General features: G+C 36.3%; 2 protein-coding genes and 1 pseudogene across 4 annotated transcripts in view; 2 read left to right on the top strand and 1 right to left on the bottom strand.

Moving 5' to 3' along the window:
• The window catches only part of CRISP1 (cysteine rich secretory protein 1), a 31,030-nt gene extending 12,153 nt beyond the window's left edge, over positions 1–18,877 (bottom strand). The window contains exons 1-4 of one of the 2 annotated variants that reach the window (XM_047858863.1): positions 18,810–18,877; positions 12,015–12,076; positions 5,346–5,474; positions 662–752 (exon numbers count right to left, since the gene is read on the bottom strand). In XM_047858863.1, coding sequence (XP_047714819.1) covers positions 662–752; positions 5,346–5,474; positions 12,015–12,074 — 280 coding nt within the window. In that variant the 5' untranslated portion in view covers positions 12,075–12,076; positions 18,810–18,877. Of the gene's footprint in view, positions 1–661; positions 753–5,345; positions 5,475–12,008; positions 12,077–18,809 lie in introns of both variants that reach the window. The other variant, XM_047858862.1, reaches the window with a different exon arrangement.
• CB2H6orf141 (chromosome B2 C6orf141 homolog) overlaps positions 1–27,304 on the top strand; it is a 368,368-nt gene that overhangs the window by 332,069 nt on the left and 8,995 nt on the right. The window lies entirely within an intron of this gene.
• On the top strand, positions 26,605–27,112 carry LOC125165685 (protein archease-like; annotated as a pseudogene).

The raw sequence follows: 27,304 nt of genomic DNA on the forward strand, positions 1-27,304 counted from the left end.
CAGGAATTATCTACCTTTCTCTGAGACTCATATTGCTAATTCACAGGTCAACAATATTGGGCAAAGATGCCCAATAACCTGTAAATATGGAAGTTTCATTAGTATCTTTGAAATATTTTGTAACAAGCAAGTATCTCAAAAATGTTAATAATGTCTACTTGTGTAGGAAGTATTAATGGCTTTTCTGGAAACAAGCAATGATCCACCTAACATTTATGTCCTGAGATGGACTCATTTTTGAGCACCTAAATTTGTTCACATGTACAGCCCAGTAGACTTGAATATAACTCACCTATCATCTGTATTAGTATTTCAAAGCCAAAGATATCCCTAATGCATTGTTGTGTGTAGCTGAAATAACTACATAGAATAGACAACTTCCAGCTATCCAGCTCTCCATCCAGTTATCACTGTATTACTCAACTATTCTATAATGTTAAGAGTTTTGATTCTTGTTTCTGATGATCAGAATCTGGAATTTGAAATTCTGAAATATCCAAGTTTAAAAATTGATAATAATAAAAGTGTAGTGGGCCACAATCTACTGCCATTTATGGGGCCCATATAATATACCAAAAGACTTAACTTACCCTTGCCAGGTTATTTAACAATCACCGAAGACTTCTGAGTACCAAGGTGAGTCATGTAGACATATACCTACTTGTAATTCGCCTCCTAGGTGCGCTGCTCTCTCTTAATTCACACTGTGTTGACAACATTCTGGCATTTTGTGCAGCTTCCTCACTCCAGTCCTACAGTGGAAGAGTAAAGTAGAAGTGCTTGGTCTTATTGGTATTTCCATGATAATATTTTAGTTTATTGTTTCTAAAAAGTCAAGGTTAGCAATATCTTCAATTGTATAAGCTAACAATTTAAATAATATTATTAAATGTTCTGGTTAGAAGAGGAAGACGAAACTTTCAACTTACTACTTTAGCCCTTGAATTTACAAAATCAAAATTTGGTAGTAATGCTCAGATGTAGCATTTCTCTCTCAGAAGTATGAAAGAGTTTAAGTAAATGCTTTCTGTAAAACAGATCAGGGTTAGAATTCCATTCTGTTTTTTTTTTAAGTTTATTTATTTTTGAGAGAGACAGAGAATGCAAGAAGGGGAGGGTCAGGGAGAGAGAGGGAGACACAGAATCTGAAGCAGGCCCTATGCTGACAGCTCAGAACCTGAAATGGGGCTCGAACCCATGAACTGTGAAATCATAACCTGAGCTGAAGTTGGACAAATAACTGACTGAGCCACCCAGGCGCCCCTCCATTCTGTTATTTGATAGTAGTTTTATCTCTGAAACATTATTTAATCTCGTTGAATATGTTTCTTCCTCTATAAAATGTGACCCTCAATGCCTAATAGCTTGTTCTAAAGTTTTAATGTAATAATTCATGCAATACAATTATGATATGACAAATCTTATACTGTGTGCTCGGTAAATAAATGATGGCTATGTACAGTGTCACACATCTCCATCTAAAATGACAAATGATAATAAAAAATAGTAGCTAATACTACATGCCAGGATCTGTTACCAATTCTGTATGTATATTCCCTTCTTTTGGCTCACAGAATCTCCACAAGAGAAGTACTATTATTATCCCCATTTGCAAATGGGGAAAATGAGGCACAGAGATGTTGCATAATTTCTCAGGATGACACAACCAATAAGGAACCAAAAAAAGTAGGATCCAGCTTATTATACCTTCAGAGTGTATGTTCTTAACTCTTAATGTGTGTCAACTGTGCTGAGTTGAAGAATTTTGTCAGGTGTATCTCCAAGTAAGTTGAAAGGCAGGAAGTCTATATCACCAGTTACGGGACTCTGTGGCAAAATTCTCCCTAATACTCTTTAATCCTCACAGGGTGTACATCCACTTAAAAGACTGTATCAATATCTTCATGCAACACATTATCAAGAAAAGTTGTAGGCCTTGTTTTGTAATATAGACTGAGACATAGGTCATTCACTTACTCTTCAGAATAAGTTTTGTATGACACCTAACTGTAGGCTTTGATTGTTTCACGCAACAAAAGTTGTATTTTACTGGTGGATACATTTTAACTGAGGGAGTAGAGATGACACAACACATCCCATTAAGTCCCAGGATCTCCTGGCAGTGGGAATATCATCATTGCATGCACTAGTAATCTTGCTTACTATGACCAGGCTACCAAGTGATTAGGACTAGAAATCATCCGGATAATTTACAACTAGTTGCTTGTTGTGCATGTTGTGATGCACTAGCAGGTTGCTTTCTAAACAGAAGCACTTATTTCCTTGCAAGGAGTCCCGCCCACTCACAGCTCTCTTGTCTGTCCTTTCTAAAAATTGTCCTCATCCAGGAGCAAAATCACTTCCTGGAGGTAGTTTGTACCCAACAACTGGTAGATGTGGGAATTGTAAATGACAGGCCACCTCCCTCCAATTTAGGACAATTCAGAAGGGCCATCCTAGCTGTACAGCTTCCTGAAAAATTAGCTGAAACCTCTGCCATGACAATGTCACAACTCAGCTTTTCTATATGCCCAATGCTGCTTCTCTCTCTACCTCTACAGGTAGGTGTCATTCTGGAGATTGTTCTCCAATAAACATCCTGTGTGCTAATCTCCGTCTGAGTATGCTTATCTTGTATAACTATCTGAAACATTCATTACATACTATCTGTGGTTCAGACCTCTTTGCAGAATCTCTCTAGAATATTACCTCTGATTAATGGTGGTAAGATATTCCTTTTGGAGGGGGGACTCATGGGTGGCTCAGTTGGTCAAGTATCTGATTCTGGATTTTGGCTGAGGTTATGATCTCACAGTTCATGGGTTCAAGCCATTTGTCAGGCTGACAGCACGGAACCTGCTTGGAATTCTCTCTCTTCCTCTCCCTCTGCCTCTCTCCTATTCATGCTCTCTCTCTCTTTGTCTCTCTTTCTCAAAATAAATAAACTTGAAAAAAAAAGATACTCTTTTTTGGGTGATGTATCCATGATTAAAATCACAAGTGTGTATTTATGGTTATTGCACCAAAGCTATGAATTCTGTCCTTAATACCTGATTCCATTTAATCAGCCTCTAACCTTATGTATGAAAACTTTTCTTTTTGGAAAACCTCTGCCTGGCAGTTATGACCAGCTCTTCAGCCCTGCTGTAACTCTATCAATTCCTTTCTTTCCATGTCCTATGTATTGTTTATGGGAACAATTCAACTCCCATATTTCCTTTAAAATATGATTCAGTTTGGGGCAACTGGGTGGCTCAGTCCATTAAGTGTCCAATTCTAGATTTTGGCTCAGGTCATGACCTCGAATCTCATGAGTTCAAGTGCTGCATTGGGCTCTGTGCTGGCAGTATGGAGTCTGCTTGGGATTCTCTTTCTCTGTCTGCCCCTCCCCATCTCTCTCTCTCTTCTCTCAAAGTAAATAAGTAAACTTTAAAAAAATAAAATAAAATATGATTCAGTTTTACTGGTGCACTTAATTTATTGTCTTGATCTTTCATACCTTTACACTTCAACACTGGAATATATTTATTCTTACATTGTGCTCTATTTCCTTTGTAGTTACCTTTAATTCATAATAAAAAAAGTTTCTGAAATCAGAAGTTATATTTTCCATTTACTCTAAAATTTTTCTTTAGTACCTCCTAACTGTGTTTGCTTTCCTGGAAACCAAGAAGTTTGAACCCTGTTTGTCCTAAGGGAGGCAAATAGTTAAGAGCAGGTGCCTGGAGTTGGACCATTTGCATCTGAATCCTGACTTATCCAGTACTTATTACTTTGGATGTTAGCTAATTTCTCTGAGGTTCAGATCCATCATCTGCAAAATGGAGATGATAATATAATCTACATCACAGAATTATTGATTTAAATGAATTAATGTAGGGGTGCATGGTGGCTAAGTGTCTGACTCTTGCTTTTGGCTCAGGTCGTGATCTCATGGTTTGTGAGATTGAGCCCCATGTGGGGCTCAGTGCTGACAGGTGGAGCCTGCCTGGGATTCTCTCTCTCCCTCTCTCTCACAAAATAAATAAACTTAAAATAAATAAATAAGTAAGTAAGTAAGTAAATAAATAAATAAATGAGTTAATGTAATAAGGTTCTAAAAGAGTGCCTGTCAACAGTCAGCACAATATATATTTCAGCTACATCACTCACAATGCAAGACTGACTATGATAGCTACTGATTTTTATTGTTTTGTTTGAATAACACTTTTGATTCTAAGATGACCAAGAGATAAATTTCAAAATAATTTTTTTATTCACTTACTTTCCACCCTTTTTCATTTTCATGAGAAAGCTGTCCTTTAGAATCACCCTCCAGAGCCTGCACTATTTCTAACTCTTGTACCTTTGGTCCATCCAGGGTTAAAGGAATTGGGATAAAGTTGCCCAGAAACCTGAGGGATACTTCTGGGAGATAATGAATACAAGCCTAATCACCTGGTACATCTGAGACTGCCCTGAATTTGTTTGTTTTATAGCACTTAATCTGCTCACACAGCAGGTTTATAGTGGAAAGACCATTTGTCTTATCTTTTAAGGTGCAAGGGAACTGGGAAATAGATTTGTCAATATTTGTTTATCTGGCAGCACCCCCTGACTTAGAATCTGGGCATCTTGCTTCTCAGGTGAGTGTCTAGCCTCTGGGCTGCTCCCCAGTGAAGACAGTTATGAAATGCCTCTCTCACTTAAAGCTCACTATGCTGACAATGCCAGCTGGCAGCATGAGCTTCAGCTGGGAGCTTGTAGTGGTCTCTACCCCAGACTTCCCCAAATCGGGATCTCAGACAGTGGGGCCCAGGAATCTGTGCTTTACCAAGTTGTTCAAGTAATTCTTAGCACGCTCAAGTTTATAAAGCACTGTCCCAGGGTATATTATGAATGGAGTTAGACTGTCTGAGTTGGAATTGTTGCTCTGTCATTTAATAACTGTGATTTTGGGAGAGGGCATCCAGGTAGCTCAGTTGGTTAAGCATCTGGCTCTCAATCTTGGCTCAGATCATGATCTCATGGTTTGTGAGTTCGAGCCCCACACTCCATGCTGGCAGTGTGGAGCCTGATTGGGATTCTATCTCCCTTCTCTCTCTGCCCTGCTCTGCTCACACACGCTCTCTCTCTCTCTCTCAAAATAAATAAATAAACTTTAAAACCAACCAAACAAAAAATCACTGGTTTGGGGAAAGTTACATACCTTCTCCATGCCTCTGTTTCTTTTGCTGCTAGGTCAAAGTTTTCTTTGGGAAGACCAAACTTTTAGTAGATTGAAAGTGAATAGAAGTTAAGTAAAAGCTCAGTTAACACTATTACTACTACTGACATCATCGTCGCTGCTATTTAATTAATCTTACCATCTTCAGCATGTTGCTGGCTGATGGAATTACCCCTCTCCTGAGGTTGTTATGTACAGTAACGATTTCTTCTTGGACAGTTGCCAATTCAGTGAGGAGTGTGTTGTATGGAACTGGAGCTGGTTTTGCCTGTTACCAGAAAGCTATTAATTAGTGTCGCTTCTTCCATGTGCAATTCGTCTTATATATCACTGGCAGACCTATAGCAGTATGAATTTGTGGTTTATATTGAATAAATCACGATCTACAGCATTTTAAAATTTACGATAGCTCAGGAGATTAATTTCCATTTCTCCTGTGCTATTTCTGTGGGTTTCTGAATGTCATCTGACATTTTATAAGTCTATAGCATAATGCACTGAATGCTCTGTGATTCTTTTTTCCCCCCAGTTTATCATTGGTACTTTGGGCCATGTTAAAGCACTTTTTATCAGGCAATATGAATCACAGTGGAAGATATCTTGATTCCCTTCCTTGGCTCCTTCCCCACCCCATTTACTGTAAGTGTTTTCCTTGTTTCCCAAATAAACCACTTGCACTTGAATACAATCTTAAGGATGTGTCTAATCTAAGAGTTTCATTATTGAATACAAAGCCCCTACTATCTCCAATTCAGAGTCTATATTTTTATCTAATGCAAATGAAAAAAGCATTAATGTTTACATCTGTATGTGTACATATAAAGTAGAATGCAAATCAGCTACAATCTAGAATTCCTGACTGTTCTTTTAAGCTGTTTACCTTTTATCCTTCAACTAACAAGAAAACTAAATGACCTTAATATTTTGTGTTAGCATTTGGGGAACCTGGGTGGCTTAGTCCATTAAGCATCTGGCTCTTGATTGAAGCTCGGGTCATGATCCTCTCACAGTTTGTGGAATCGAGGACTACGTCTGGCTCTGTGCTGACCACATGGAGCCTGTTTGGGATCCTCTCTCTCCCTCTCTCTCTGCTACTACCCCACTCACACACTGTCTCTCTCAAAATAAATGAATAAACATGTTTTAAAAATTAAAAAAATATTTTAGGTTAGCATTAATTGCTATAAAAAGCAGCTTCATTCGTGTGTATGTTATGTATCACATTTACTCATGCCTTTTACTAAAAAAAGTGGCAAAATCTAGGTAGTATAATTTGAGTAGTATCTATTTATTCCTCAGCTACCACAGGGCTATCAGCAGAGTTTCTGAATGGATGAGATCCAACACCATTACTTATTCAAATAGAGTAGTTATTGTCATTTACTTTATGCCAACATAAAATGGTATGGGGGAAAGGCAAAAATATGAAATCCGGAGGACCCCTCTAGAGACTGTCCCCTGTGAACATCATTTTCAAAAACACATTCATGTGATGCTATTTTCCTTTATACTCCAGGTAGCTCTAGTCTAGACTACAGAAAGGTGGGGAACCCACCAGAATCCCTTTACCATTTCCAAGACATAACTTCCCTTGCTCCTCTGAACTCTGCTCCACTGAAACTCATGACATATTGCTCTACCCTCTCATCACTGACCGTTTACTCTCCTATGACAGTTTCCCTATTACTTCCTCTCATTCACAGAAATTGGGTCTCCTGAAACAAATTCATCCTGTCCACCCATTTCTTCAGTAAACTCAAGGACTGCCGCATTCACATGGATGACTCCAGCCACCTGATATCTCAGGCCCCTTGAATCCTCCCTCTCTTAGATGGTTCCTCCAAGTGTCTTTAGTCTCCACCATGATGATCACAGTCTATATCTCATAATCACTGCCAAGTGCCATACCTCCCAAATCCCCTGGGCAAATTTTTCCCTGCCTCATCAGTTCCTGCTCTTCCAAGTTGCCAAGGTCAATCACTCTTTTCAACATATTCTAGCCTTCTAGCTCATCATTTTCTCCATGTCCCCACTCTTGAATTTTCTTTCTTTTCTATTCATGTACTCTTATTTCAACAACTCTCTTGCTAAAATATCGAATCTTTTCCCTGCCCATCATTATTTAGCAACACCCCCACTTTGGATGGGACCAAAAATTTCTTTGCCTGCATGGAGTCAGATGAGCATTGCCAGAAAAATATCCCACAAAATGACAGATATTGGTGTCATCCCAAATCAGGATTTCTAATCTCAAATTGCTCGTTAATTTTTCTCATCAATTCTATTAATTTACCTCGTTAACTCACTTTGTCTTTTTCCACAATGTTATTGTAGAACTTGTGCACTCTACCTCAGTAACATTTACTTCTCTCAGCAGATTGTGATATGTGCTAGTTTCCTCAGTAAAGAGACAATATCTGATGATAGCTGTTTTAGGTTCTCTTGGCCAGTCTACAAATCTGCCTATATCTGTTCTCATTCTTTCCCCCTTACCTTTTGTGGTACTACTGAACAGGTCATACTTTGTTGTTGGTGTTGTTGTTTGCTGTTGTTGTTGTTTTTAAACTATTTTATTGAGGTATAATTGACATGTGAAAGCTATACACGTTTAATGTATACAATTCAAGGAGTTTGGGCAAGTATACACTTGTGAAACCATCAAGACCATAAACAAACAAACAAACAAAAAAACAAAAGACCATACATAACAATCACCTCTCAAAGATTCTTCCTGCCCCCTTTATTATAACTATTGTTATTATTTTGTGTATATTGTAAAAACATGTAACTTAAGACTTACCCTCCTGGCAAATTTAAAACTGGATATCCACATGCAAAAGAATGAAATTAGATCCTTATACCATAGATAAAAACCAACTCAAAATGGATTAAAGACTTAAATGTAAGACCTTAAATCAGAAAACTCCTAGAAGAGAACATAAGTATAAAGTTCCTTGACATTTGTCTTGGCAAGCAGAGACAATAAAAGTAAAAATAAACAAGTGGGATTATATCAAACTAAAAAGCTTCTGCACAGCAAGAATTGTTTCCTTAACAATCAACAAAATGAAAAGACAATTTAATGAATGGGAGAAAATATTTTAAGCTATATACCTGATAAGGGGTTAATATCCAAAATATATAAAAACTCATATAACCCAATAGCAAAAAAACAAAACAAAACAAAACAAAAAAAACCACACACACACAAAAAAACCAAATAACCTGATTAAAAAAATACACAAAGGACCTAAACAGACATTTTTCCAAAAAAGACATATAAATGGTCAACAGGGTATATGAAAATGTACTTAACCTCATTGATCATCAGGGAAATAAAGGTGAAAACCACAATAAGATATCACCTCAGCTATTAGGTGCACTATTGTTAAAAAACAAGATTTCAAATGTTGCAAGGATGTGGAGAAAATGGAATCCTGATACACTGTTGGTGGAAATGTAAAATGGTAGAGCCATTATGGAAAATAGTATAACAGTTCCTCAAAAAATGAAAAAAAAAGTCATTCTTTCAAAAGCTTTGTCCCCAGTGTTATTTACCCCATTCTCTTCCACATTTTCCCAAATTTTACATTACTCATTATCTTTCCAGTATATCTTCTACCATTCTTTTGTCTTGGTCCTTCCCACTGGCATTTACTCATAATCATGTTGCTGGTAACTTAAACAAACAAAACTTAGCATTTATTCCACTTCCCCACTCAATCACTGTACTTTCTACTTTCCTTCCCTATCACAATTTCTGAAAATGTTGCCCATACTGGCTGTCTGTAATTTCCCCCCCTCCAGTAATATAGTCTGCATTCACCCTTCCCCCACTTATTCCAGTAAAACAAAAGTTCTATAGTAGGAGTAATATACCCCGTCTCAAGCCCCTCTTCCTTTCCCTGGAATTAAACAATGTCTGGAGAAATTTCTGGTTGTCAATGACTGGGTTGGGGCGACTACTCTGCCATTTTGTCGATACAAGTCAGTGATTTTGCTAAACATCCTGAAAGTTTCAGGACAGACTCCCCTGACAAAAAATTATTCCATACAAAATGCCAGTAGTTCTGAAGTTGAGATATTTTGTTTTGAAACAGCTCCTATTAAGGTCACAACAAGCTTAATTTGTAAGTTCAATATTCTTGTAATGTCTTCATTCTACTCGATCTATTGGCTGCTAACTCCTCTGACTAAGCTCTCAGTATAGAAATAGTCTTTCTCTCCATGTAAGGGACAACACATTCTCTTCATTTTTTCTCCTACCTCTCAGATTTCTCTTTCCTCACCTGGACTGACTATGGCTATAGCCTGACCTCCTACTGGCCTCCCAGCCTTCAAATACATACCAACCCCCCCTACACTCTCCTTCCAACCCCTCTATCCAGTCTTCCACAATCCATTCTGCAGGAATCTACCAGAGTAAATATTTCACAACACTGACACAATGGGTCTCTTTCCTGTTAAGTCTTTCAACAATTTCTTAGAAAGAAAAACTAAATCTTTTATAAGGTCTATGAAGATCTTGCTGACTTCTCAGCCTCTACTTAAGACATGCTCCCCTACTTTTATCTGCTTTTGTCTCAGTGATTTTCTTTTAATTATTGTAATGTGCCAGTTTCTGTTCTGCCTCAGAGTATTAGTCCAAGCCTGTCACTTTGTTAGTATCCTCTTTTGGCTTGCTCTACTAGGTGATGACAATGAACCCTTCAGATCTCAGGTCTACCACCACCTCATTCCAAGAGAAGTCTCTAATTACCTCAGACAAGATCAGATCTCCTTATTACCTGATCACGATTTCCTGTACTTTTCCTACAAAGATCTTTTCCTACAAAGATCTTTTTGTGTAACATCTACTAGATTCTCACAGAAAACTATATCTCAGTAAAAAGTGATTTTTGTCCAAGTAGATGCCTACTATCTCAGTAAACTCTAACATTGAAGGGGAGTTTAAAATAAGATTCAAGCCTGGTAGTCTATTTGGTCTCTACTTGGAGTCTAAAAAGGGAATATATCATACTGTTTATTTTCATTGGACAAAGAGGAACAGTTTGTTTTTTACTTCAACTAGGCTTAATGTTTAAATTTTATGTAATGAATTTGTGTTTGGGGCTTAATTTGTTTTATGGTTTTTTTTTTCATTTAAAATTCTTAAGCCTTGGAACACCTGGGTTGCTCAGTCCATTAAGCATCCTAGTCTTGATTTTGACTCAGGTCATGATCTCACAGTTTGTGAGTTTGAGCCCCAAGTCAGGCTCCTCACTCTCTGAATGGAACTTGCTTGGGATTCTGTCTCTCCCTCTCTCTGTGTCCCTTCCCTGCTCTCTCTCTCTTTCTGTCAATATAAATAAATAAACTTTTAAAAATTCTTAATTTTTTAATTTTGCCTTAGTTTTCTGAGCAAATTTTCTGTAAAATTACATGCAAATATTCCAATAATTATCTTTCTATAGAATGTATACATGTTGTTTTATCAATGCCTTCAACCCTTTCATATTTTTCCTTTGTATTGTTGGTCAGTAAATGGACTAGGCTCTGGTTGCCTTGACGGGAAAGGGTTCTACTTACCTGCTTTTTGATCTGGGCTTTTAACTTTGATACTGATTCCTTCTTTCACATGGCAGCCTGAGCCAGGCAGTCTCCTAGAACGTGAGCTAAATGACCTAGTGACCTAGACTAAACCAACCCAGACTATGCTTTAAAGGCAAAGGTAGCGTTCTTGCTGCCTTTCTTCTTTCTCTCTGATGGAGGCTATGTTTAGGTTTTCCTTACTTTGAAATGTGAATATCCCCCCTTCATACTGTGGAAGTAAAATGGGAAGATAATCAAAGAGAAGGAAGGAGAACTCTTCTTTAAGACTCTACTTCCAACTTACTAGAGCATTATTGAGTATTAGACAAGAGGTCTACCTGGTTTCTCTTAGTGGAAGAGGTGTGAATAATAAGACCCAAATCAGCACCCCAATAGTCTGATGTATATAGATTTTTTTCATTTATAAAATTAGATGCCTTCCAATCTTGACTTCTCTGAGCTAGCCCATGAAATCATAGAAATCACTCATATGTGTGCTCATCATAAAAATATTTTGGATATGTTAAAAAATGTAATTTTTGAAATATCATTGAGGCTATATAGAGATACATATTATTGGGTGATCATAAAATCCTAAGGCCCTATACCTTATACCATTGAATGTTTTGTTTTTATTTTGTAATATTGAAGTTATTGCCTTTAATAAGTAGTAGGATGCAGACCTCATATATTGACTCCATTGCTTACAGTTCCTCACACTTCTCTTCTTGCTGTTCACACCTTTCATTTTATATTTAATTTTGATATATTTAATGCTTGTTATAGTCACAAATCAAATAGTTCAATTGGGATATGGAAATACTTATTTTTTCTGGGTTAAACAAAATCCAAACAATTTTTTTCCCATTTAGTCATAGAAAATGCATGGATTGGCTATATGCTCTACATTCTCAGCTTTTTTAATCATCCAGAGGGGCTGTAAATGAAATTGGCATGAGCCCATGGAGCTAAACTGGTTAGGTTTACTTTCAAGCTCTGCCACTTGACAGTATTCTGACATTGGCCACATGACTTTACCTTCCTATGCTTTGGTTCTTTTCCCTGCAATATGAAATTAAGAGTGGTACTTGCATGCTAGAGTCTATGGTGAGACAGAGGTGAGTAAAGGGCATAGCATCCACACAACAATGTCTATAATGAAATGAGTTCTACAGGAGGAGCTCTTATCCTTTCCTGGAAAGTAATTATGAAACATATAATCCTCACATACTCTTACACTCAAAATAGTCAGGAAACCAGCAGTGGCAGCCAAATACAATAAGTGTTTCATTGTCATCCCTGAAAAGAAAACATAAATTTAGGTTATTGTCAACTCCTAGAATAATGAGTTATAATAAAGCTTTTTTCAAACCACTTCTGCAGTACATTTGCATTTTCTGCAAAAAGAGTCCTGTAGGATCAGAACAAAATTGAATATGTTAGTCAGTGGAACCAACAGAGGAGAACAGAACTGTGATTTGAAGCATGGTAGATTTCATGTCTTAATCCCCTGAACCTTTGAATAGGTTACATTACATGACAAAAGAGAATTAAGGTAGCAGATGGAATCCAAACTGCTAATCAGCTGACTTTAAAGTAAGGAGATTATCCTGGACTATCCGTGTGAGCTCATAAGGGTACTAAATGTGGAAGAGGGAATCAATGTCAGTGATGGATCATGAGAAAGACTGGACCCACCCATTGCTAACTTTGAAGAAAGAAGAGACCATGAGCTAAAGAATGTGGGCATTCTCTGGAAGTAAGAAAAGGCAAGGAAATGGATTCTCCCCTGGTGCTTCCTCCTTGAGTCTTGATTTAGCCTGTCCAGTGAGACCCATTTGGACTTTTGACATCTAGAACTGTAAGATAATAAATTTGCATTGTCTCGAGACACTAAGTTTATAATAATTTGTTACAGTAGCAACAGGGAAATGATATAAAAACACAACAGGATTATATTTGAATTGTCTATTACCCACAGAGAAGAGATGTGATCATAATACTGGTAATTTATATGCATGACTTACAAATATTCTGTGTATATGATCACTCTGCTGAGAATGATCAGGAAAATCAGAGCTAATATACTCTTTCCTTTATTTCTGTTTGATAAGGTAGTTGACTCTAGGTTATTAAATTTAGCAAATGTACGTTATTAAATTTGGTTAACACCTTCTTTTAATAATCTGCCAAACTTATTTCTGAATCAGTCCTGCTGGGTTGAAAGCAGAAAAGGCTAACAGTTCTCATTTTAAACAAAACTTTCAAAGAACAGGTTAAATGATTTGTGCAGAATTATACACATGATAATGATTGGCCATTGCTTTCAATCTTCCCCCACCCACTGCCAAACATGATATGAGGGGAATTCTGTAAATAATCTTTTACATAATCTTTAAAAAATCCAGTAAAACATATTCCCCCTGAGTTAACTGAAGAAAAAATAAAATAAAAAGAGTTTCTGCAGTATAATAAGTTGATATATATACATTAATATATGTATACATTAATATATATACATTTTATGCATTAATATTTGTACCCACCACACTGAGGTGTTATTATTCCAGTTGGTCCCCATTATGAAGCTGTCTATAACTTCTGTTGTTGCATTTTCTGAGGAGAATTTTGGGGTGGTGGTGTGTATGCTCATTATCTTAATTGCTATGATGTTTTCTTGAGTACACACTAAGACGTACCTTAATTATACCACAAAAACACTGTTATAAAAGGTTTAAGAAATTAAAAAAAAATATCTGATTCACACCAGTCAAACAACTTGTTTGTTTTGAGGCCATTTACATTTAGTCTTTCAAGTATTTTTTTCCTTATATACAAATTTAGTACTTAGATTTCCTCGTAAACAAATAATTTGTATAAAATATTGTATCCTATTTTTCCCAGAATTTCAATTTATATGTTTATTATTATTATTATTATTATTATTATTATTATTACTTATGTATATTTTAACATAAGCACCAAGCCATTTTTAGGGTTTTTTTTCATGAGTAACCATTGGATTTGTGCTTCAAAATTGAAATCAATTGAAATCTTTGGAATTTTTTTTAAGATGACATAAATCTAATTTTATTTCTAAGTGTACCTGATATATAATAGTGTTTAATAAATATTTAATAAATGAATTAATTTTTGTACAGGTGAAAAATTGGCTAATTCAGACACACATGCCCATGCAGACACACACATACACACACACACACACACACACACACACACACACACGTGCATAATCTGTCAATTCACTATACTGAGATACAATAAACTCATACTGATCCTGGAGTTAAAATACTAGCATTTTATCCTAGGCTCTCCTATTATCTATGATGCTGGCAAATACACAAGTTCTGTTAAAATCAACTTCCTTTTGTTTAGAATGAAGTCCAATATGCCAGAGATACAGATGGCGTATCACGGCTATGTAACACAACCAGTTCTTTAGAGTTTAATTACTTTTTTTTTTTTTCAGAATGCTGCAGTCTGCTTAATGGGCTTCATAATCCAAGTTTAAAAGCATATCATATTTTGTAAATGGCTTCTAATTAATTCTGATAAAAGGCCTTTGAAAACATACAGCATTACCCATATTATTGTAAATGTATAAATACAACCTGGATATTTTACATACAGATATAATATATTTCTTCTGTCATAAATGGGTGAAGAAATCATTGTTCTATGATATAAGATGCATAAGGAATTTGATACAATATTGTGTAGTGATGATTTAAAGCCAGGATTTGTAACCCATGCAAGAATTGAAAGCAATCACAAGATAACTATTGTGACTCCTGAGAGTGATCACGGGACAATTAGTGTCAATGGGGATTTTCGTTATTTTAGCATTTTTGGCTCCTTCAAAGAGCTTTGGTTTTTTTTCATTAGCGTATAATTTATTAACAACTAGCTACAGCTCCTTGGTGGCTCTGTGTTGAAAATCTTTTATTTACTTATTGAGGTATAATTGACATATAATATTTTATTGGTTTCAAGTGTACAACATAGTGATTTGACAGTTGTATACATTGTAAAATGATCACTACAATAAGTCTAGTTACCATCTGTCATCTTACCAAGTTAACACAATATTATTAAGTATATTCTCTATGCTTTATTCCCTAGGAATTATTTATTTTATAGCTGGAAATTTGTACTTATTAATCCTTTCACTCATTTCACCCTCCCAACCTGCCCCTCACCACCTTCCTCCTGGAAACCACTTATCTGTTCTCTGTGTCTATGACTCTAGGGTTTGTTTTTTAGATTTGACCTAAAAGTGAAATAATGTGGTATTTGTCCTTTTTTGTCTGACTAAGTTTACTTGGCATAGTTAAGGGCAAATTAAGGGCAAACTCAAAGTTAAGGACAACTAAACTGGAGAGTAATGCTAAAATAGAACCCTCAGATCCTGGACTCCAAGTTTTGGCTTGAGATTTATGAATAGGTAAAATGTGCACACTCAATTCTTCAGAGAACAGAGGCTACAAGGAAAAAAGGAGGATACCTTTGTTTATTGAAGAGTCAAATATGCACTTGGAGCAACTGAATCAAAACATGAAGGTAAAGGTTAATAATCAGACATTGGTAATATATTAAGCATTTTTTAATAAGGATTGAATCCAGGTAATTATGAAACTATATCTGTTAGCCAAGAATTATTATGAAGTACAGATTTTGGGGCCTGGGTTAGACCTCAGAGATAGAGTTCAAGGGTCAGTCTAAAGGGTTGGAAACAGCAGACAATAGGCAGAGATTTGGGCAAACAGGGAATCCTGCAAAAGTTATCCCACACAAAGGTGAAGACATAGAGGTTAGAATTGGAGAGCATGACTCAAAGGTCGAGTAGCGGTTGTAGGGGTGGAGAAATAAGTGAGTCCAGGGTGAGAGGGTCTGGGGACCCAGACTGAGGCATATTCACTAGAGAATTAGGTCAGATTGATGGCTAGGCCTGGATCAGTGCTAAACTCCAGAATGGTCTAAGTGATTCCCCATTGCCTGGATAGCTGCAAACCTCAGGACCAAGTAGGTCATATTAACCAAGGAATTATAGTTACACATACCCAAGGAAGTGCACCTTTTCTGAACAGAACTATTATGGAAGCTGCAGAAATATTACCTCACTGATTTCAGTATCAAAACCTACTTAACACAATTATTTTATATGCAATAGATAATTTTAAGCCAAAACTCTTAAAATATTTTTAGATAATAACACCAGAAAATTGATATACTGATTATTTAAATTATTTTTCTTATATTTAAGTTTTCCTAGCAGAAAATGAGCAGAATGTGGATATTTGCAAGTTAATATTTAGTAGAAGGAAAAGGCTGAGAATTGATTACTGCCCTCTAGCAAGCCCTTGGGAATATATTCTCACATATTAACTTGGCTAGACCCTGCCTTTCCCAGAAAGCATTTACACAAAGAAGCCCTTCCTTTCCTGAACCCAAGACGTAGGGAGAATAAGCTCTGTAAAGGAACATATCATCAATCTTTTTTTCTTTGCCTCTGTGAATTTGTCAATTAAAAAAAATTACTAAGGTAAAAATTACATTTTGTAAAGTACATAAATTTTAAGTATACAGACTGATAAATTTGTAAATATGTACATACCTGTGTAACCACAACCCAAATCAATAAGTATAGTAGTTCTAGCATTATTGGATCTAGAGCATCCTTTATTCCCCCTTTCAGTCAGTAAGTCCCAAGAGTAAAAAACGTTCTGATTCCCAGAGCTGTGGGTTAATTTTATTAGTTTGAAAATTCATATAGGTAGAATATATATTTTTAGTATTTAACCTCTTCCCCTTAATAGGTCTATGAGACTGATTCATGTTGCATGCAAAGCTTATTTTTGTTAATAGCTGTGTAGTATTGTACTGTATGCAGACAATATAATTTATTTATCCATTCTATTATTAATGAACGTTTCATGTATTTTCAGTTTAAATCTATTATGAATAAAACTTATATAAACATTTTGTCCATGGGTCTTTTGGTGCATATTAGTATTCACTTTTTGGGAGGCAGATATATACCCAAGAATGAAATTATTGGGTTATATGGTATACATATGTTTTCTTTTAGTACGTACTATCAAAGAATTTTCCAAAGGAGTTCTAGAAGTTAATACTTTTATACTTCCATCAACTTTACATCCTCACTCATACTTGGTAGTCTCAGTTTTTTTTTTAAATGATCTATTATGTTTTGTAGTAGTATTTATCACAGTTTTAAATTTGTATTTGTCTAATTGCTAATGATATTGAACACATTTTTGTATGTTTATCAGGCACTTTGATACCGTCTTTCATAAAGTCTCTGTCAAAGCTTTTGCCTGCTGTTATAATTAGGTTGGCTGTCATGATTATTATTATTATTATTATTGATTTGTAGGAATTCTATGTTCTTGATATAAACAAGAACATGGTGTTTAAATGGGGTATCTCTTAATTAGATGGGGACCCCAGATGTGGGGTGATGTGCGGGTGGAAGCCAATGGCGTTGGAGGTTAAAGAATTCACTCAAGGCAGAACAAAGGAGATAGTTTATGGAACACACCACAAAGAAGCAGCAGGCAGGACAGTGGAGAAGAGACTGTTTTCAAGGAGATAGTGGGAGGGGACTATTTTTAAAGGGGGAAGATGAGTGGTGTGCCTGGGTGACTCCAACGGTTGAGCCTGAGACTTTGATTCAGGTCCTGATCTCACAGTCTAAATTCGAGCCCCCACTCAGGCTTTGTGCAGACAGCTCGGAGCCTGGATCCTGCTTCGGATTCTGTGTATCCCTTTCTCTCTGATCCTCCCCCACTAGTGCTCTGTCTCTATCTCAAAAAATAAAATAAAATAAATTAAAAAATAAATAAAAAATAAAAAAAATAAAGGGGAAGATGAGGAAGTAGGGAAACTAATGGAATCTTCCCTTTATTGCTATTTGTGCCTAGATGTAAGTAGCCCATTGGTTAGTTAGGGCCTACGGATATTTTGAAATGGGTCACCTGATGGACCTGTTTGTATTCAGCCAGTTGGTCACTATGGCCCTTTCTACATTCCATTGCTCAAGCCTGTTTGACTAAAAGCAGCCTATATATGAAGTAATTGTCAAATGTATGTGTTGCTAATATCTTCTCTTAGTCTGTGGATTATTTTTTGAAGTATTAATGGTATCTTTTGTTAAACAAAAGGTCTTAATTTAAATATGTCGTTTATTTTTTCTCTTTATGGTTAATGTGTGTCTATGCATGTGTGAGTGAAAAAAAGAGAGAGAGGAAAAGAGAGATCCTATTTAAGAAATTTCAATCATCCCCAAATCATGAGTCATTAAGCTATTTTCTTGTATAAACTTGATTCAACACTGATGAAAACATCCCAAAGCTGGAAGACTTATACTATCAGATATCAAGATTTATTATAATGCTGTAGTAATTAAGACAAAGAACCATAGGTACAAGTATAGATATGAACCAAAGTAATTCAAGTCATATAATGGAAAACACAAACAGATTCAGGTATATACTTACCTGAGTTATGGCAACCCATGAAATGCCTGGTTACTCCCCTTGGTAAAATTTGAAACTAGCCTACCTTCAATTACAAAAGAGACAGAGGCCACTGCCTTTTGAATATGACTGCCTGGTTATTTTCGCAACAGTGTCATATAGTTTCTGAAATACGAGATATCTACCTTCATTCTTTAAGATCTATGTAACTAGATGGTAATTGGCCCTCCATGAAAAATAGTGTCTTTGTGCACTGCCACAAGAAGTTTATGAGAATGATCTGAATTAGTAATATTACCTTATATTGGTATGGTATGTCTAAGTATATTAATCCCCTTATTAAAAGCATGGAAATAATAAGCATTTCCTTCTGGATTATAACGGATAGTGTTAAGATAAGACTGCATATAATCTCTTATTTAACATCATGACAATCCAATTAGGTACTCATTTGTCATTAACCTCACTTTTCAAATAAGTAAACTGACACTTAAAGACATTATATAACTTACCCAAGTTTGTACAGTTTGTAAAATTCAGTGTCCTGATGAGAACTGGATATTTGGCTACATGGTGTGCCCTTGCTTTAAACAATACTCTGCAGGGAAGATTTGCTCTATGAGGAAGTCAGTGCAAAGAAAATGCTTACAAGAGATCCGAGAATTTACAGCAGACAAAGGGTGAGTGTATAATAATCAGAACAAGTTAAAGACCGTGAAGATTGCAAATCATGATTGTGGAGGCATTTCTAGTTTAGAATCCAGACAACGTCATCAATGGACCTCACCCATCTTAAACTTCCTCGTGTTGAAGGAGTTGCAAAGATTAGCTGCATAATTCAGTGGAGCCACAATCAGATAACAAAGCCACAATCAGATACTTAAATGGAAAGAAGCCCCATGGCCCAGATAAGGGAAGAAATTTATCAGCTTTATTACATTCATACATGCAATCACTCAATAAATATTTATTGAGGCATTACTAGGAATCATGTCCTCTTTTAGACACTGAGGATACATAGAATAACCAAACATAAACCACACAATCTCATGAAGTCTGCAGTCTAGTCCCTGCAAATAGTATATTCAGTGCATTTATGGCAGCTACACTATAAATGCCTGGCACTTTGACATTCTGGGAATGAAAAGATAAATAGTCCGCTTTCCTCAGGATCTTCTTGTCCAACAGGAAATCCACATGCAATATGGGAACATTCTATTAGAAATTTGCCCAGAAGTTACGTAGCAACAACTAACTGAAAAGTCTGGATGTTCTAAATTTTATTATGCGACATACTAAATAGTAAAATATTAAGTACTCCAGATTTTATCTTAGCTAGATGATGATGAATAAATAGGATTTTAACAGCAAAGAAGGATGGCACAGACAGAAATAATCTTTGAGAGGAGAAAAACCACTATGAAACTAGTGTAATCAGATGTTTTATTATTCTGAAAATTTGTTTTATTATTCTGAAAATTATTCTGAAATATTATTCTGAAAATTTGTTATCTGAAAATTCTGAAAATATGAGTGTGTGGCCATTTTTATTGAAATCTCTATCTACATCACATACTGGTATTGTTGCGGGATTTTTTTTTACCACAATACTTGGGATTCGTTGTCTCGTGCTTTGAAGAATGGAGAAGTAGACACAAAATGAGCAGCTGGTAAAATTTTATTAGAGTATAAGATCAGAAAAGAAGAATAATATGAAAGTTCTCTTTAGCAAGAGAGATATTTGAAAGTGAATGCCCAAGGACTATAGGCAAGGGTCTTTGTTTTATAAGGTTCTTGTCAGCTCCTCTTTCCCTTCCCCCTTGTTTATTCTCAGGTTCTACCCTTCATGGCTGGACAACTCTTGCTGGGTTGTCCATTCCTGATTGGCTCGTTTCCATTGTATGAGGGGTTGTCTATGGCCATGCCTTTCCTTGTGAGTCATAGATTTTATGGTCTACTTACTTTTAGTCAGGTCTTTTGTTAATTCCTGAGAGAAACCTGAGGGGGAGTAGGTGGTGTCTGTTACATTCTTAAGAGGGACCTTAGGCCTTGGTGGGGGGGGGGGGTAGTTTGCTGTGGTCAGACATTCCCATAATTGTTTCAAAATATATCTTTTTCCTCCCAGGGACCTCAGGTCCTAACTTTCCCTCTCTGCCAATTTTATCCTATCTTTTCCTATTATAGGATCTTTTTCTTTTTTCTTCCCCCCACCTCCCCCACTGTGGAATTTGCTTTGTTCCCTGGAAGAAAGAAGACATTATTACTTAATAATAAAGTTTTCCTCAGATCTTTCCTGAGAAAGGTTTGTGGAATATTTCAGGGGACAAAGTAAGATAAAAAGTGTATAGTCATGAGTTATTTTGTATTATGTGCCGAGGCAAAGGAATATGAAATAAAAATAACAGAGATTGGAGGCTCTTTGAGACTAAATTTTCCAGTCTTGCCAAAGAGTTCATAATGAATCCCTGGGAAACAGTCTGTAGGGAAGGAGGACTAACCATTCAAAAATCGCTCACTGTAGCCATACAAATACTTTTGTTGTTGTCAATGGGAGATTGTATTAAGCTGGAAGCACACCAGAGCTCATCTATAAATCTTTTAATATTTTGCAGACAGAAAATTTTGGATGATTTCAGAAGTAAAACTCACAAATTACTGAGCCACTTTTTTTTTCTCCCACATTGTAAAAAGAAAGCTGGAAAAGAATTCTGCTTCTTCATCAAACCAGCATGGTTTATATATTGGGAATGTATGATTTGTCATTTATGTCTTCCTACACTGTTATTTATAAAGAAGACTGTTGATTCAATCCAAGTCAAGTGTTTATGGAAACTTAATTGCTTTGGTTTTATCTGCTGGTCCTGTCAATTCCTGGCATTGCTCTACCCAACACAATGCTGTCCGTATTTATATCACTGATGTCTTCATATAGAGTTGCTATCCAGCTTCAAATATGGTTTTAAAGGAATTTGGGAAGTGTTGGAAAGCAAAGAATAACTTGATTTGCATGTGAGCCCCAAACATGGATGCCAGTTGGCTGCTTCTGCTCACATCTCTCCTATTTTCATACATTGTTCTTTTTCTGTTTAAGCTTCTCAGCATAGTAAGAAATGATCTGCAGTGACTTTTTTTCTAAAACAAAAAATCAAGACACATTGGTCTAACATATGATATAACAACATGATGGAATATTTTTAATTGGAACTATCCCAGAAAACCCTCAAGAGATAGATGAAGACTAATGTGTTTGTAAGCACATAATGTTGATTCAAATATATGCATTTAAAAAAACTATAAAAAATCAATTATTTTCTTAAAAAAACAACATATAACTGCAGAAAAGTAAGAAACAAGGATCTATGTGTTAAACATGACTTGAAAATGGTGCTTGCACAAGAACAGATACACACATTATGGATGTAACACCTGAGGGCAAGAGTCAACCTCATAATATCTTCCATGTATGCCTTTTTTGACTGCACTACACACACATACACACACACACACACACACACACACACACACACACACAATTCCAATTCAAAGACTTCACTCCCATTTTCTATTGGCCCCGATCTCCTCTCTCTTCTCTTCCCCCATGGTTGAACTCTTACCTACTAAAGACCCATTTGAGGCAAATCACTTGTTCGCATCACTCAGGAAAATTGTATTTATGCTTCAGTCTTTTATGTTGCAAGGACTCAACGACTCTAGACTTGCCTGGAAACGTGGGCCCACCCATTTAAAATTTTCTAGACACTGTGAAATCCAAATATTTGTCACACAGAATAAAGTCAAATTAATTTTTTGAATTTTATTCTAATAAACCTCCTGGATGTCACAGCCCTTTGAAATTTTCCCCTTCTTGTTCTATAATTTATAGCTCCTGTAGGGGTGGAAGACTTTTCCCTTTTTCCCTTCTAGCATCTTTGGCTGGTCTAATAATTACATTGATATAAGACATATTAACAAGAACAAAACAAATTTCATATGTACTGGAGCCCCATAAAAATATGAGACTCATAGGCAATTGAGGTTTTATATTCCTTCCTGAGCTCCTTGGACAAGGGAGTAGGAGTCTGGGGCTTCAAAGGGAAAGAAGACAATTCACAGGAAGATGACAAAAGCAAATGTTTGGTAAACAGATGTTTGCCCTGCCCATGCAAATAACTCTTTCTGATAAAAAAATTTATCTAAGGTAATAGTTCTCTTCCTGCTATAGATCGCCTATCTAAATTCTTTTAGGCAGTTAAGAGAGAGAAAAGGTTTTCCTGAGCCTAATGGGTCTTAATTGCCTTCAGTTCAAAACCACATGACAAAGTGGCACGTTTTGGGGTCACATATTCCGTCCTCCTGACTTCCATAAGCTGGAATGAAAGTCAGTATACATTGTTCTATTCAGCTTTATTTTAGTTCTTTGCTTTTTGTGATGAATTATCCCAAAGGTAAGTGACTTAAAACAATACATACTACCTCTCACAATTTCTGGGGGTTAGGAATTTGGGAACAGATTAACTGAGCAATTTTAGTTTAGAGTTCCTCATTAATTGTAGTCAGATGCAATTATCTGCAGGCTGCAGGCATTTATGTCTCTGATGACTTAACTGCTTCCAAGTTGACTCATTCATAGACTTACAAGTTGGTTTTGTTTGTTGGTGGGAACCTTTATTTGTTCTCCTGATTGGCCTCTCCACTGGGGATGCTTGAAAGTCCTTAAAATACTGCAGCTATTTACTTCTAACAAGGGATTCAGAATTATAGGGAAAGGCTGCCATAACTTGTGTGACATAGATTTGGAAGTCATACACTATAGTATTCTACTGGTCTCAGAAACTAGCCCTAATTCAGTTAAGGAGATCACACAAGAAGATAAATAACAGGAGGCAAGCGACTGGTGAGCTGGGACATGAGTCTTCTCCTGCCCTCAAACTGGGACTTTTATGACCAGGACTCCTGGTCCTTAGGTCTATAGACTTAGACTGGAATTACACCACCAGCTTTCTCAAATTTCTGGCCTGCAGATGGCAGATTATGAGACTTCTCAGCTTCCATAATCATGTGTGAGTCAATTCTTCATAAATATGTGTGTGTGTGTGTGTGTGTGTGTGTGTGTGTCTGTATGGGTGTGTGTGTGTGTGTGTGTGTGTGTATAAATATCTTTTATAAATCTCAAAACAAAACAAAACAGGAGGCAAGGATTGTTGGAGCCATCTTGGAGGTAACTGTTATAAACCCCTAATCCCATCCCCTTTTTAACTCTATATCCAGTTTTTCTATCTCCAGCTTAAAGGTTTGTAATTTCCCTCCAGTTTTCAGGAAGATATTAGGAGGAAGCTGGAGGTATAAAAGTCTGTCCCTTCTTTCTCAGAAGTCAAAGTGTTTAAACATTTTGCCTAAAACATAAATGGCAGAGGAAGGACATATAAAATGCACTCATAACCCCTTCCCAAAATTCCTAAGCAATGCAAAGTGCCAAAATCATCTGAATCGTTCTAAAAGATTACTATAGAGATTTAGATATCATTAATTTGTATCAGTCAGGGGACCAACAGGAAACAAGGCATTCTCAAGTAGGGTAATTTGAAAAGAGTTTAATAAAGAGAATTTCTGGAGGTGGGGGGGGGAGGGGTAAAGAGACCACTATGAACAATGCAATAACCAGTAATAGTAAGTAAATTTATCACATCTAGCCTGAATTCATGAGGGGAAAGTGGAGTTATAGGAAGCTGGAAAGTGAGAAAGAGAGCCATGGGGAAAGGGCTATCTTAATAGGAAGCTGTGGCCTTGGGTATAGGAACACAGACAACTCATGAAAACCTTTCTTAGAGGGAGATGAGGGAATAAACACCCCTGACCTTGGCCAACTCAACCTGAAATGAAGTTCTGGAAAGGTTCTTGATATATAAACAATTATACAAATATGTGTGTTTTAATTTCTCAGCTTTAGTTCCTTGTGATACCCAGCCATATTTCCTGTCCTTGGGTTATAAAGAGAATTATTTTCTCCTTCAAATCAATTCCCAGTGTGCGCTTAAGGTAGTTTGTGTATACTTTAGTTTGGGTTCCCAACAACAAAATCATCTCTGCCTAAAACATACACAACATCCATTCTTTTACTGTACCTCAAACTGTATACCAAATGTATCTCTTGTTAACGTGGAATGGGAACTAAAATGGGACATGAAGCAAATGTTTATCAGTTGAGTTGGTGAAGAATATTGCAAAGTTTACCAGGTGAGTGACAGAAATCAGTAAGGCTGTGTTAAGAATCAGGTGGGGAAGAGCCTAATTCTGCCAAAAAACAAAAGTTTGGGAAGAAGAAGAGTTAAAGGCAATAGCTCAATCTGAAATTAAAGGGTTACCAGAAGCAAATACAGGTGTGAAAGCCTGTAGGATAGAATGGCTGAGAAGTAAACTGGAGTGAGGATGCCCGGGTTTGATTCCTGTGGCTGCTTCTCACTAGGATAATTGCCACTTAACATCCCTTTGCTCTAATTTCCTCATTTCTATACACAGGTAATCATAATACCCACCTCTCTGGGTTTCTCTAGTGATTACATTATTCTAATGCGTCTGAAGCATCTTGATCAGTTTCAAACACCAAATACTAGTTATTTTTATCATCATCATTACTATAAATCTAGTATCCATTAGAGGTCATACAACCTGAAAGAAGAAAGGTATGAAGAAAAATACAGGAAAGTTTAGTTTCAAATGATGATTAAATACCATGAATAAGTAAACATGACACAGGTGTATTTATTACATAAACAGGATTTGGTGTCTTCCAACATGATGCACTCATTCATTTAATGGACATTGATTGAATGCTAATTCTGTGCCAGGTGTGAATGCCAATTCTGTAGAAAATGATGAAGACATAGTTATGAACAAAACAATTGCCCTCTGAGAATGGAGACTGCATTACAATGACTTCATGGCTTCGGGAAATAGATACAGTAATGAGAACAAAAAGAAGAATGTGACACAAGAGGTCGATAAGACAGGGTGATAATCCATGTTGAGGTATATGAACTGGAAGTAGATTACCATGAAATTTTGAGAGCATCCTAAAGCAATGAACTTGAAACTTCTATGTACTCTAGCTAAGCTGTTTTCTCTATGCAGGTAATACTCCACTTAAAATGATTCCTAAATGTGTGTGCTCGGACTTGTGATATTTCAGTGCGAAATTTACACTACTCAACAGCAAAATGAGAAACAAGTAAGGACAATGTATTGAGGCCTTCACAGAAATAAGTTATGTTATATATAAAAGAGTGTTCTTTTTTCTAACATGGCTGACGTGTGCTGTTGGTGTTAACATTTTTATCTGTAATGAAATTATAGTAATAGTAGATGGAAGATTTAAAGTTGTTTTTAAAGCTTAGTAGACACAGTTGACAAAATGTAAATTTGGCAACTCACTTGATCTCCAGACTTCATTTCTCTAAATAGTTTCATTTCTCTGAACCAAACCATTCATGTGAGCCACTAACATAAAGACTGTTAGATCAATAGCCAAAGCAGATACCTATTTATGACTTTTCTCTGAATTAGCCAAGATAGACTTTTGTTTTCTTATTTTTAAAATAAACAAGTTGGAATATATGCTCCACAAATTTTCTACTTGAACAATATGCCATGTTGAATTTTTAGCATTTCTCCACAGTCCCAAAGTTGTGCTGTTAGGAAAAAAATAAGCGAATGAGGGGACAAACTTCTAGTCAATGATAGAGCTTTAGCAAACCAGAAACTAATGTACACATTTTACTACTAATCACAGATCATCTTATTATTTTTAGCAGTTATTGAAAAATAAACCTGGCAACTCCAAATAATATAAGAGCTAAAAAAAATATATTGTTTCTTAAGGAAAATAGTACTGCTCAGTGCTATAAATTATTTTTTTAATAAACCCAATTCATTTCAGAAAATGGGAAACACTCAGAAGTATTGAATTTTTTCTTTGTGTTCTGCCAGAAAAATTCAAACCGTAAATGATAAACTTCAAAGACTAGTGAATTTTAATTTTTAATATAAATGTAAGAAAAACATTCTTCCAGTTTTTCTGCCCTTTCTAGTTCTGCCCTGATCTGAGCCCTTTCTAGTTCACTTCTTGCTGTTTGACCTTTACAGAATTATTTATTACTCCCTGTACTTCCCCAGATACCCCTCTTCCCTCAGCCTTCACCAAGCCTGACAAATGGACAGGCTATTCCATATGGGTTACATAGCACAAGTATCAGTACTACCTAGATCTTCAAAATCCAGAATCTAGATGAAAATAGTGGGCTAAAGAGAGTGTACAATGCTGCAATTATGGTACAGGAAGAGGAAGATATTCGAGATTATAATTTGACGGAAGAATAGAAGACAATCAAGGCCAAGTATCTTCCAGTCTTTGGGAAGTACAAGTATATGGATCCTACAGCAGATGTCCCATTACATGCATTCAGAGATACTGTGGAGGAAGCATTTGAGCAATGTGCAATAGCCATGTTTGGTTACATAACAGATACTGGGGCTGTGGAGCCTGTCCAAACTCTAGAAAGAGAAAACCAAGGAGATGACTTACAGTCTCTTCTGATTCACTTTTTGGATGAGTGGCTTTAGGTGCTGATGAATTCTTCATACCCTGGGAAGTGAAGGCACTTCATACGATCAAAGAAATTTCAGATTACAGTCAATTGGGTGAGAAGAATTTTCATTGTTCACATAGCCTCAGGGCACTGAAATCAAAGCAATAACCTACTTGGCGATGCAAGTCTATAATGAAGGGAAGCCAGAAGTCTTCGTGATCATTGACATTTAAGATACCAAAAAGACAACAGCAAAACCCCCCTCCTATGAAGAACTGTTTTTTCCCCCTCTTCTTTTTAAAAAAGATACCATGATACTATGATCTGTTGATATATGGAGATTTTCAGAACAGAACTTTTTATTTATTTTTTTTTAACGTTTATTTATTTTTGAGATAGAGAGAGACAGAGCATGAACGGGGGAG

Source organism: Prionailurus viverrinus, chromosome B2, assembly GCF_022837055.1.
Source record: "Prionailurus viverrinus isolate Anna chromosome B2, UM_Priviv_1.0, whole genome shotgun sequence".
Taxonomy (NCBI): domain Eukaryota; kingdom Metazoa; phylum Chordata; class Mammalia; order Carnivora; family Felidae; genus Prionailurus; species Prionailurus viverrinus.